The sequence below is a fragment of the Conger conger genome, chromosome 2 (assembly GCF_963514075.1).
Source record: "Conger conger chromosome 2, fConCon1.1, whole genome shotgun sequence".
Taxonomy (NCBI): Eukaryota; Metazoa; Chordata; class Actinopteri; order Anguilliformes; family Congridae; genus Conger; species Conger conger.
The window spans coordinates 76,379,336-76,393,156 of NC_083761.1; the positions used below are offsets into that span (position 1 = coordinate 76,379,336).

The window sequence follows — 13,821 nt, forward strand, 5'->3', positions numbered from 1 at the left end:
CACACACACACACACACACACGCTCACACATACACACACACACACACACACACACTCACAGTTACTGATTCACACACACACACGCTCACTCATACACCCAAACACACACATACACAGACTCACAGTTACTCATTCACACACACACACACATACATGCTCACACATACACACACACACATACACACACTCACAGTTACTTATTCACACACACACACGCTCACTCATACACCCACACACACACATACACACACACAGTTACTCGTTCACACACACACACACATGCTCACACATACACACACACACACACGCACACACTCACAGTTACTGATTCACACACACACACGCTCACTCATACACCCAAACACACACATACACAGACTCACAGTTACTCATTCACACACACACACATACACACACACACATACACACACTCACAGTTACTTATTCACACACACACACGCTCACTCATACACCCAAACACACACAGACACACACTCACAGTTACTCATTCACTACACACACACATACATGCTCACACATACACACACACACATACACGCACTCACAGTTACTTATTCACACACACACACACTCACTCATACACCCACACACACACATACACACACACACAGTTACTCGTTCACACACACACACACATGCTCACACATACACACACACACACATACACACACTCACAGTTACTCATTCACACACACACACGCTCACTCATACACCCACACACACACATACACACACACACACAGTTACTCGTTCACACACACACACACATGCTCACCCATACACGCACACACACATACACACACTCACAGTTACTCATTCACACACACACACACGCTCACTCATACACCCAAACACACACATACACACACACAGTTACTCGTTCACACACACACACATGCTCACCCATACACGCACACAAACACATACACACACTCACAGTTACTCATTCACACACACACACACGCTCACTCATACACCCAAACACACACATACACACACACAGTTACTCGTTCACACACACACATACACGCACACATACACACACTCACAGTTACTCATTCACACACACACACTCACACCCGAACACACACTTACACACACACACCGCTAACAGCAGCTTTCACTTTAACACCGCCACCCCCCACTGTGTCTGTGTAAATGTCATCCAGCCTCAAACCTGAACCACAACTCAGCAAGCAGGCCTGCAGCTCCGGACCTACTGTTAGCAGAGCCTCTCAGTGTACGAGGGCTGATCTGGGATCAGCTGCCTCCTCTCTGGCTCCGGACTGTTAGTGGAGCCTCTCAGTGTACGAGGGCTGATCTGGGATCAGCTGCCTCCTCTCTGGCTCCGGACTGTTCGTGGAGCATCTCAGTGTACGAGGGCTGATCTGGGATCAGCTGCCTCCTCTCTGGTAGTCACAGAGTAGAGTCATCAAAGTGGTGACAGAGCAGGGAGAGATCTGCATTAAAGCAACATGCAGCGTGCAGTGCAACCCAGGGATCACAGAGCTGGGCTGTGTTTATGATGAGAAAAACATGCACACTGTACTGTAAATGGAAACAATGCTGTACAGCAGGGGTGCCAAACTCCAGTCCTGGAGGGCCGCAGTGTCTGCTGGTTTAACTCCAGTCCTGGAGGGCTGCAGTGTCTGCAGGTTTAACTCCAGTCCTGGAGGGCCACAGTGTCTGCTGGTTTAACTCCAGTCCTGGAGGGCCGCTGTGTCTGCAGGTTTAACTCCAGTCCTGGAGGGCACAGTGTCTGCAGGTTTAACTCCAGTCCTGGAGGGCCGCAGTGTCTGCAGGTTTAACTCCAGTCCTGGAGGATCGCAGTGTCTGCAGGTTTAACTCCAGTCCTGGAGGGCCGCTGTGTCTGCAGGTTTAACTCCAGTCCTGGAGGATCGCAGTGTCTGCAGGTTTAACTCCAGTCCTGGAGGGCCGCTGTGTCTGCAGGTTTAACTCCAGTGTCTGGAGTTGGTTTCGTTTCAATATGCCACCAAATAAGATCCTGAGAACAAGGTTGATCTTTTCACCAATCGATGGCTCAAATAAACCATTGTTGCCAAGAAACACAGAAAACCAGCAGACACTGCAGCCATCCAGGACTGGAGTCTGACACCAGTGATGTACTGAATGCCCAGTTGCACAGCTCTGTTACCATGGCAGCTGATTAGGTGGACAGTGGACGGTGACACACCATTTCTGGTCACACCACAGCACCCCGGACATACCCACAAAACGGGAGCAAATACCACTGCAAAACTCTGCAAACCGTTCAGTGTGGAAGCCCGGCCAAACTTTTCATCGTTTTTTAACACTGTACTGGAGGGCAGCAAAATGGTAAAATGGCAGGCATTTATATCGCGCCTTTATCCAAAGCGCTGTACAATTGATGCTTCTCCATTCACCCATTCATACACACACTCACACACTGACAGTGATTGGCTGCCATGCAAGGTGCCGAACAGCTCGTCAGGAGCATTTGGGGGTTAGGTGTCTTGCTCAGGGACACTTCGACACAGCCCGGGCGGGGGATCGAACCGGCAACTCTCCGACTGCCAGACGACTGCTCTTACTGCCTGAGCCATGTCGCCCCCAACTTCGACTGCTTTTTTTGTGGCTTCAATTCAAATCAGGATCCAGTTTATAGCCTACCTTTGAGTCGATATATGTGGACTCTTTAGTGACTTAAATAAAGCACCAAAGTGCTGCAACGTTTTGTTTTTTGTTTTTTACGGAATACTGATAGCAGACATGTCAGTATTCCGCCGTTATAGCAGTGCTAACACTGTTGGCCTGGCTTCATTGAAACTAAAACGCTCTCTGGCGCCGCACTGCACGCGCTCCTTGGAAACCAAACCGTGATGGCACCGCCTCTCTGAGGAGCCGCGAGTCAGATGGAGAGCTCGCGTTAATGGGCGAATCCCTCGGGAAGCCTAAAAGTCACTTAACCTTAAACAGCCGAACGGCAACGCAGCACCTGGGCCCATATTCAACCAAGCGAATCCAAGTGGGGAGAGCTTATTCAGGATGAGTTCTGCATTTTACCTCACAGAGGATAACGTCGGGGATACGGAGAGGAGAATCCTGATCCTAGATCGGCACTCATAACCTGACAGGATTTAATAACATGGACCTACGGCGACAGCGCATGCTGGTTCATGTTTGGGAAACTCAGCAGTTTACAAGATATGTTGTACAGGGGGGAAAAAAACGTTAATTTAAAAAACTGGACACACAGATGCTGCAGTTTTTCAGCGAAATGACAAAGGATGGCACAGCTTCAACAACCTGGCATGTCCACCTGGAACCCAGGTGCTACAAATGCTGTTGGCGACCATCTTTATTCGTCTAAAACAGAAGGTCTATTGTCTAGCGTTTATTTCATGCTAGAGCAAATAATTGTGATTGTCGAATGCAAGGACATTTTGTGTACATTTTTACCGTGTTAGAATACAGGGAAATATAGCCTATTCGATAAATGCCCCCCCTTGTGATGCAATTCCCCAGACAAAGACGACTGAAAGTTATCACAACACATTACCGGCGCTTTTCTCGGAATGCGCGTGAGCCCACGGTGAGGTCGTCGGCAAACGGCGACAAAAAAGCTCTGAGCGGTCGCGGTACGGCACCGTCCTTTGAAAAGACTCAATTCAAATTCAATTTAAATATATTTTAGAGATAGGCAGCTCTTTGCTGTCGGTTACGCTTATAATTATTTATACAGAATCGTGCCAACCACCGGAATAGGTTACAAAATGGAAAGTGGGGAAGGACTCGATGAAGGACAAACCTACCCATGTAAATGGACTTCACTCGATTTTCGTGCACCTCTAGTGTCTCGGTGTTTCGTCCAGCAATGACTATGATTGGTCAACATTACACTTTGTACAGATATTCGTTAACATATCTCAGGTGAGAGGCCTAAATAATGTGTGTGTGTGTGTGTGTGTGTGTGTGTGCGTGCGTGCGTGCGCTTGCGGGGATAATTTAGGCTCCACACCTGATCTCCCTCGAATCATTAAACATGATAGAACACGTGGATTTAAAATTCTTAATCCTTTTTTTTTAGTGGGGGGGGAAGGGGTACCGGTGGCAACCAACGTTATCAAAGGTTTGAAGGAAAACCTTATCAGTTCACGACCTACGGTGCTGAAGTCCATTTAAATTCCACAGTGGGCGTGTGGGCTTCACAAAGGGCTTCCCCGTGGGTGGGTGTGTGCGTGCGCGACAGACGGGCAGGGTGGTGTCGGTACTACACGCGCTCGCCGTCTTTGTTGGAATCGACGTTTTGAGCCACGGCTCCACTCACACATAGCCCATCACATACATAAACACCGTAGCCTACCTGTATGTAATCAGTGTTGCTTAATATCGTAAGCCACAAAAGGGCACGGCTGGCAAATCACACGTATCGTGTAGTCTTCATCATTATGCCAATCTATTGTGTGTCCATCGACAAACTGATATATCTCGTATTCTCTATTAGCCGTAAACACCATTAATAAAATGTGTTTGCAATACGTATTTAATCTTACATCGATTAACAACATCTGATTTAATATAGACTATAGCCTACTCTGCCTACTCTCTCCGTACTCCGTCAGTTGATGCGCGGGGGGCACGGTAACGTAACGTAGGAGACTCGTTTCTCATGGTTACTTAGTCATTATTTCTGCTGAGTCCAACAATTTACAGCTGCTAATGCACATACAGCTTTCTGTGCATTATCCCTGCTGGACGATTTGCACTAAAAGGTCGGCTGGGAGCGCGACTGAAACATCACCGACAAAGGATTGCGTCGGGTAGCTATGTGTCAGGCGCCACCCAGCACAATACGTCAAAACGGTTTAGCCTGATTTTGTACTGAGTACACAACAAAACAGATTTTCTAATCAAGCCGTTACCTTTGCATAGCGCTTAGATTTCCTACGCTTTGGGTGGCTCGTAGCTAATAACGGATGCGATGCCAAGCTGGCTGGCATGGCTGGGCATTCGCGAGGCTTTGTGTGTTATTTATGCGGCGACCACGGCATTACATCCTAGAGACCAGAAGTCCCTTAGAAACAGGGTGGGTTGATAGAAACACAGACCATATTTAAACTACGCCTTAGCAGGCTCCCCTCACTGGTTCGGCTGTACCGACTGTTAATGCTCGTTGCTGTCTGACATAATCGGAGACTAAACACAATGTGCATTTCACCGTCGTATTGCTAGTCACTAATGACAGGCGGGGAGCAGCACGCTGGCAGACGGGCGCTGGGGGTTCTGAGGACCGGGTCGCACAAAACAAAAACGCAGAGACGGTGACCACATACCTGCAGCGCCGTAGGATTTAGCCAAAAGCCACCCTAAGCTAGCGCATATTTTGGCTCGGTTGAAATCGTACTGGTCCAAAGGCTTGATCTCCGGCACCGTGAACGTCTTCCTCATCGCAGTCGAATCCACCATAGCAGAATCCGTGCAGTGGCCTCCGGAGGGGGGGAGAGGGAGGGAAGCGAGCGATACAAAGAGGAGGTAGCTTGGGGCGTAAAAAAAGAAAAAAAGAAAAACGAGATGGAAATTCAAGGAGTCATTCTATTGGTATCTCTCCGGCTTGGGCCTGGAGAATAAGGACATTGTGCATTCTGGATGGGAACGCAGCGGCCGTTCTAGAATAGATGCAATAGCATCCGAAATAAGGGGAGGCGAGTTTCGATTCAAGGAATCCCTTTTAAATCCGGGTAAATGATGTCAGGCGAGTCCGGCCCGTCGTTCGTTTGTTTGAGATAACGGTTTCCGTGTCTAGGAGGAGACAGACCGCCGCTATGTCGGCTTCAGAGGATAAAACACATTATTTGACTCCGCTTCGCTGTCCGCCCATAGCGGTCTATTTTCTGCGCAGCTGAGAGCGCGGACCCGCTACCGACTGACCGAATTCCAGGTACTCCACGCTCACGTCATTCACTAGTCGACTAGCCAATCGCGTCCGAAGAAGAGACACAGGGACCCAGAGGGGGTGGGATCTAATGCGAATGATACTCAACCAAGGTATAGGGAGGGCAGGAATAGCTGGCTCATTGAAACAGGTGCAAAACAGCGCTAGCTTCTCTCTGGTGATGCAAGACTGGAAAATACCACGTTTTTGATCTGTGTACTTATGTTCACCAGACAGATATGTGTTTGATGGTAAAACATACTTTATGATTAAAGCAGGCAACACTATAACCAGTCGGATTACAATGACATACAGATCACATTTGACGTTTCCACTCAAAATAGCACCCCCTGTCCAGGGAGTTAATCAGTTATAGGCCTAGTACGAATACTTGAAGTCATGTGACACGTCATTCGGTTGGATCTGCTTGGAAGATGTCAGCTTTTACTAAACTAACCCTACACTCTCAGAGAGAAGGGTTCTTTGGCTTGTCTCCGCAAAGGAACCTTTTTATGGAACCCTCTATCTTTAAGGAACCCTCTATCATACTGTAGGTGTGAAGTGTGAAAGCTCATTTGCGTGGAAAAGTTTGCCTGACAAAAGAACCCTTGAACTAGACAGGGTTCTTCTATGGAATCGCAGGGTTCCCTGTGGAACCATTTTGTTCTGAGAGTGTAGGCACGGACTGCGCCTTTGCTGACACACAGGACACAAAAACATGTTGCTAATCTCAGCTTGTGGGTGCCTGTTTCTGCGATTTTGAGTCTGGCAGCCGTGCAGAGTTCTGCGGACTCCTCTGTACCATAAATGGTAAATGGTTGGCATTTATATAGCGCCTTTATCCAAAGCGCTGTACAATTGATGCTTCTCATTCACCCATTCATACACACACACAGGCACCGACCAGCTCGTCAGGAGCATTTTGGGGGTTAGGTCTCTTGCTCAGGGACACTTCGACACTGCCCGGGCAGGGGATCGAACCGGCAACCCTCCGACTGCCAGACAACTGCTCTTACTTCCTGAGCCATGTCGCCCCCATAAATAACAGATTTATAAATTTGAGACGTCAATGTGCAACAAACACTCAGTCTTTATGTCGTAAAATGTGATGTGCAACTGCGGGGGCACCCAGTCCAACACTTAACAACACTTGCCTTAACCCTTTAAGGTGCGAGAATTTGGACAGTGACAGACCTTTAGTTTTTTGGCTCTGTGCTCCTAAAGCACTATACAGGAAACAGTTTAATATGAGGTTAAAGAGCAGACTGTCATTTTAGGGTAGTTCAGGGACAACAGGCGGTCAGCGAATGCAACGGGTTTTGCAACAGCATACAAAATATTGATTCATTTATTATCCTAACCCGCTTATCCTGAACAGGGTCGCAGGGGGGCTGGAGCCTATCCCAGCATACATTGGGCGAAAGGCAGGAATACACCCTGGACAAGTCAGCAGTCCATCACAAGGCACACACACCATTCACTCACATACTCATACCTATGGGCAATTTAGACTCTCCAATCAGCCTAACCTGCATGTCTTTGGACTGTGGGAGGAAACCGGAGTACCCGGAGGAAACCCACGCAAACACAGGGAGAACATGCAAACTCCGCACAGAGAGGCCCCGGCCGACGGGGATTCGAACCCAGGACATCCTCGCTGTGAGGCGGCAGTGCTACCCACTGCACCATCTGCACCATTTCCAGTTACTTTTGGTCTCCTAAAATGAAGGGACTATGGATAAAAACGGCTGTAATTCCAGCATGGATCACTGGATGTGGATGGGTGTGAATTAAATTAAACTGACTGTCTGCACTTTGACCTCACATTCATTGCTTCACCCCCAAAAGGAAGCGGACTGTTGACCATGTTGTCAATACAGTGCTCGTCAATATAGGACTATTGTTCCCATCATTGTGCTTTCTCGGTGCAATTCTGCCACCTCAGTGGAATGCTCCCAGAACTGTTGAGGTGAAATAGCACTGCATAGGCCATGGGTTTTCCACATACAGTGTTTGGTGTCTTTAGATAGCTAATGTTGTGGGAAACAGTTTGGTGTCATTGGTGGTGTAGTACACTGGGTGCTGAATTAAGATCTTGAAACAGCATTTAGAAATGAACCACAGGTAATGCAAGTTACCTGTGAGTCAGCATCCAGCTGGGCTACAAAGGTTAGCCAGGTTTGTTGGACATACAGAGATAACATCAGCAGGACCATAGTTGCTACCGCCAGCTTCTGACTCTTTATTTGATGATTTGTTGTTTTCTTGTAAACCCTGGGTATATAGAGGGAAAAGTGGAATGGTTCGAGGAGACTCGATAATACGACCATTCGCCTATAGCCATTGATAGTGCACCTTTCCACATATTTATTTATATTTATGCACTGCACATTGTTGAATAAATTGTATTCATTTGAACCTGCATCCTCTTGACTCACACCACTGCATAGCTAGCAGTTTAGAGTACTAGCAGACATAGACAACCTAGGATACCTGCACCTCATAGTCACTCGCCCATACACTAGTGCCGTCACAAGATACATAAGTGTATCATTGTAGGCTATACAGGCCACAGGCACATCCACGTATATACAAATATACTATTGGCGGATATTTGCAGTTCCTTTTATTGAACTGTTAGAACAGAGGAGCAGTTGAACGTATCTTTTGGAGTCAGATAAATGAAAACAAAATTAAATTAACCCTGTTCCAGGTGCACCTGTTCAGACTACATGCGTTTCCTTCACCTATTTGGGGGGGGGGGTTCTTACATTTTTTAATTGAATGTGCTGGAGTACAGAGCCAAAACAAAGACAAATTGTGTCACTGTCCAAATACTTAAGGAGTGCACTGTACAGTATATAAGCATAGGATACATTGCCCCCTTCCACACGCAGTACATCCCACAGGAGATAAAGTCTGCAGAGGTAAACGTGGTGCTCCGCGTCAGCAGTCCTTGTCCAACGCGCACTGAAGAGCTATTGTAGCAGGACATGAACTGCATCAGCAGAGCCCCAGTGTGTCTGAATTAGAAGCCCTTTGTGCCTCCGGATCGTCACTTTAATCTGTGGCCATGCCACAGGCACTCCACCAGATAACACTCTTATTATCTAGAGGTGGAAATGTGGAACAGTCCACATTAAAGGCCATTACACTTTCTGAAAATAAGTGTTTCTTATTTCATACAATTCATAAACTAAGAAACTCTCCTCCTCACTCACTGTTATGGCACCATGAGTGTATATGATGTTTCTATTTTATTTGTATTTATTTATTGTTACTGTGGAAATATACTTTTAGTGATATGGATATTGCCAAAGAATTGTATAACATATTTATAAATAGAGCAAACACACGTGTTATGTGCAACATGCATGCGTGTGTGCAAATGTGTGGACATGAATCTGTGTGCATGAACGCATGCAAGTGTGTGTGTGTGTGTGTGTGTGTGTGAGTGTGTATGTGAGAGAGAGAGTGTGTTCATGCGTGTGTGCAAATGTGCATACATGAACCTGTGTGCATGAACGCATGCAAGTGTGTGTGTGTGTGTGTGTGTATGTGAGAGAGTGTGTTCATGCATGTGTGCATATGTGCATACATGAACCTGTGTGCATGTGTGCACGAATGCGTGCGAGTGTGAATGTGTGTGTGAGAGAGTGTGTTTGAGTTTGTATGTGTGTGCGTGCATACGCATGCATGTGTGTGTATACGCATGCATGTGTGTGTATGCATTTTGTTTTAGCGGGGATAACTTAATAGAAACAGGATTTACAGTTCTTATAACCTGCTCTCTCCCAAACTATCCTAATAAAAAACAATAACAACAACTACAAAATTAATGGAAGCCACTTTACAACGTCCAGAGTGTGAATGCCCCAGACAGGCATTGTAGGGAGGAGAGCCAACCCCCTCACAGTCAACTGGAGTGTTTTTTTAACAGGATTAAGAATCTCTCTTCACTCCCCAACAAGTCAAAAAACTGTTTAATGGCAATGACATTAGGAGGCCAAAGAATATTTCTGAGCTAGAGGTGTTCTACCAGGAAGAATGGATAAAACTTGAATTGAAATACTTTTAGCTGGCTACAAGCTGCTATAGTTGCCTGAGGAGGAGTTACAAAGTACTAACGGACAGGGTTCCCAGGGCTTTTTTCCTCTTTTATTAATTTGGAACTGTAAAAAGTAATCTTGCATTAAGATTTAAAGAAATGTGCCATGTTTAACATTGTACCATTTAGAGGTCAAGTTTGCTTCTATTCACTTAGATATTAATTGTGAAAGGCTTTTTGACCAGGGGTGCCCACATTTTGGCACACTACTGTATGTGATTAGAATGTTCTTAACTAAACATTTTAATGCTTCACTGCAATTGCACCACGAAATGAAAGAAGTGTGGGGTGGTTAATTATTATTTATGTGTAGTCTAAGGGGCAGAGAACTGGGTTTGTGAATGAAAAGTTGCGGGTCTAATTCTCAGGTGGGGCTCTGCCGTTGTACCCTTGAGCAAAGTGCTTAGCCTGCACTGCCTCAGTAAAATATCTAGCTGGATTTTATGTAAAAATAATGCATAATAAAGCATTCTGATATGGTAAACGTTGAAAATATATTTCTGATTTTGTATGTGTATATTGAACAAAACCAAATAAAGATTTTCATTTGTATTTGTAATTAAGGCTTTGGCACATGCCAGTTAAGTGTGTTAAAACTTCTAGCTCCAGCATGGATGGCTCCAGTATAGACGTTTCTGCCAGCTACTTGCTTCATTATAAATCAGTGGTAGCATCCATTCATCCATCCATCCATCCATTTTCACCCACTTATCCGGAGTCGGGTCACGGTGGCAGTAGGCTAAGCTGGGTATTCCAGGCGTCCCTCTCCCCAGCAACGCGAGACGCAATTCTGAGGTCACCAAACCGGACACTCTCCTCACCTCGGCTACGCCTTGAGATCCTGTCCATGAATATCACAAACAGGACCGGTGACAAGGGGCAACCTTGGCGGAGTCCAACACCCACTGGAAACGTGCTTGACTTTGTGCCGAGGATGCGGACACAGCTCTCACTTTGGTTATACAGGGACCGGATGGCTCGTAACAACGGCACAAAGCACATGTGGACTGGATGGGCAAACTCCCATGACCCTGCCAGCAACCCCGCCAAGGTAAAGAGCTGTTCCACGACCAGGACGGAAGCCACATTGCTCCTCCTGAATCCGAGGTTCGACCGTCGGTCAGAGCCTCCTTTCCAGCACCCTAGAGTTAGCTTTCCCGGGGAGGCTGAGGAGTGTGATACCCTGATAATTGGAGCACACCCTCCGGTCCCCGTTCTTGAAAATGGGGACCACCACCCCGGTCTGCCACTCTGCAGGTACTGTCCCCAACCTACACGCGACACTGAAGAGGCGTGTCAGCCAAGACAGCCCAACAATGTCCAGAGCCTTCAGCATCTCAGGGCGAATCTTCGGGCTCTGGCTCTTCCACAGAGGACGTGTTGTTTGGGTTCAGGAACTCCTCGAAGTGCTCTTTCCACCGCCCGACAACATCCCCAGTCCAGGTCAGCAGTTCTCCTCCCCTGCTGAATGCCTGAGACAAGCCCTGCTTTCCCTTTCTGAGTCGTCGGATGGTTTGCCATAACTTTCTCGAGGCTGACCGAAAGTCCTTCTCCATAGCCTCCTTGAACTCCTCCCATACCCGGGTTTTTGCTTCAGCGACCGCTGAAGCCACAGCCCTTCTGGCCACCCGGTACCTGTCTGCTGCTTCAAGGGACCCCCGGGCCAGCCAAACTTGAAAGGCCTCCTTCTTCAGTTTGACGGCCACCCTCACCGCTGGTGTCCACCAGCAGGTTCTTGGGTCGCCGCCCCAACAGCCACCGATGACCTTCTGGCCACAGCTCCTGCTTGCCGCCTCTGCAATTGAACATGGCCCACTCGGACTCCATGTCCCCAATCTCCCCCGGGATGCGTGAGAAGTTCCTCTGGAGGTGGGAGTTGAAGACCTCATGGACTGGGGCCTCCGCCAGATGTTCCCAGTTCACCCTCACTACACGTTTGAGTTTACCGGGTCCGTCCGGCAGCCTCCCCAGCCACTTGATCCAACTCACCACCAGGTGGTGATCAGTTGACAGCTCTGCTCCTCTCTTCACCTGAGTGTCCAAGACATACGGCCGCAGGTCTGATGATACGACCACAAAGTCGATCATCGATCTTTGGCCTAAGGTGCTCTGGCACCAAGTACAATTATGAGCTACCCTATGCTCGAACATGGTGTTTGTTATCGACAATCCATGACCAGCACAGAAGTCCTATAACAAGACGCTGCTTGGGTTGAGATCGGGCAGGCCATTCCTCCCAATCACCCCCTTCCAGGTTTCTCCGTCATTGCCCATGTGAGCGTTGAAGTCGCCCAGCAGAACTATGGAGTCTCCAGGTGGCACCCTTTCCAGGATGCCGCCCAGTGACTCCAAGAAGGCCGGATACTCTGAACTGCCGTTTGGCGCATAAGCACAAACGACAGTCAGAGCTTTCCCCCCAACACACCCTCTTGTTCCCCGGGTGGAACTCCAACACAGTGGCGCTCAGCCGGTGGCTTGTGAATATCCCCACACCTGCCCGGTGCCTCTCACCTTGAGAAACTCCAGAAAAGTCCAGCCCCTCTCCAGGAGTTTGGTTCTGGAATCAGTGCTGTGCGTGGAGGTGAGCCCAACTATATCTAGTTGGGCTCTGCCTCCCACACTAGCTCCGGTTCCTTCCCCACCAGAGAGGTGGCGTTCCACGTCCCCAGAACCAGTCTGCGACGCCAAGGATCAGCACACCCGGATCCCCGCCTTTGCCTACTGCCCGTTGGGCAAAGCACCCGACTCCGATGCCAACTCCTGCAGGTGGTGTGCCCACAGGGTGGCGACCCCACGTGACAAATTTGGGCTGTGCCTGGCCGGGCTCCATGGGATAAGGTCCAGCCACCAGACGCTCGCCGACGAGCTCCCCTCCCAGGTCTGGCTCCAGAAGGGGGCCCCGGTTTCCCTTTTCCGGGCGAGGTATCTTGGTACTTGTGAGGCCGTGTCATGGAGTCTTTGAATCACTCCTAGTCTGGCCCCTCCCCCGGGACCAATTTTACTTGGGAGACCCTACTGGGGGCTAACGCTAGTGCCCCCGACAACATAGCTCCCAGGATCACTGGGACACACAAACCCCTCCACCACGTTAAGGTGGCGATTCCTTGGAGAGGTCAGTGGTAGCAATACATTCAAAATAGAAAATCAACATTTTTTTCCCACAAGAACATGTAGAACACCATTTCTTTCACCGTTATCTAATGTCTTCAACAATATTTTAACATTTTGTGAACCATACAGGGGTAGTTTCTGTCACTGTGCATTAATCAGGAGGGGGGCTAGATCTCACACACTTAGTTATGGCCCTCGACTGTCAATCACACTGTGGCCGGACCTGGCCTGGAAAGCACGGCCATGCGCACCCCCTTCTCCTTACTGTCTCTGGCTCCAGCTTTACGGCACAAAAACCGCACTTCCTCAGCTTCAAAACATTTGCGACGAGCTCGTGGAAAGTCAATGGATGACGTCACAGTCATTTTGTCCCCTTTTCTACGTGGATTGCCTGCCCTCTGCTGGCTGAAAGTAAATGGCTGCGAACTTTGCCTTTCGCACCCTCGCGTGGTGGAAGACTGTAACTGCATTCTACTGCTGAACGGAATCACAAGCTCCGGGCTCTTGCCCATCGCTAAAATAAAGCGGATTGGAATGAGCACAGAGACTACGCAGAACCAGCGCCTCTGCGACAGCAAAGGGGCGTGTCAGCATGACGCTTCGAGGGGCTCGACTGTCTCCTGCGAGATGCTATACGCCCAGCATCCAGGAAACGTCAGGAAATGGG

The 13,821-nt window shown here is 48.4% G+C and overlaps 1 protein-coding gene across 1 annotated transcript in view; it reads right to left on the minus strand.

Moving 5' to 3' along the window:
- LOC133122407 (calmodulin-regulated spectrin-associated protein 3-like) overlaps positions 1-5,872 on the minus strand; it is a 42,129-nt gene extending 36,257 nt beyond the window's left edge. Inside the window, 1 exon segment of the mRNA XM_061232365.1 lies at positions 5,337-5,872. Coding sequence (XP_061088349.1) covers positions 5,337-5,469 — 133 coding nt within the window. The 5' untranslated portion in view covers positions 5,470-5,872.
- Positions 5,873-13,821: the final 7,949 nt, after the last annotated feature.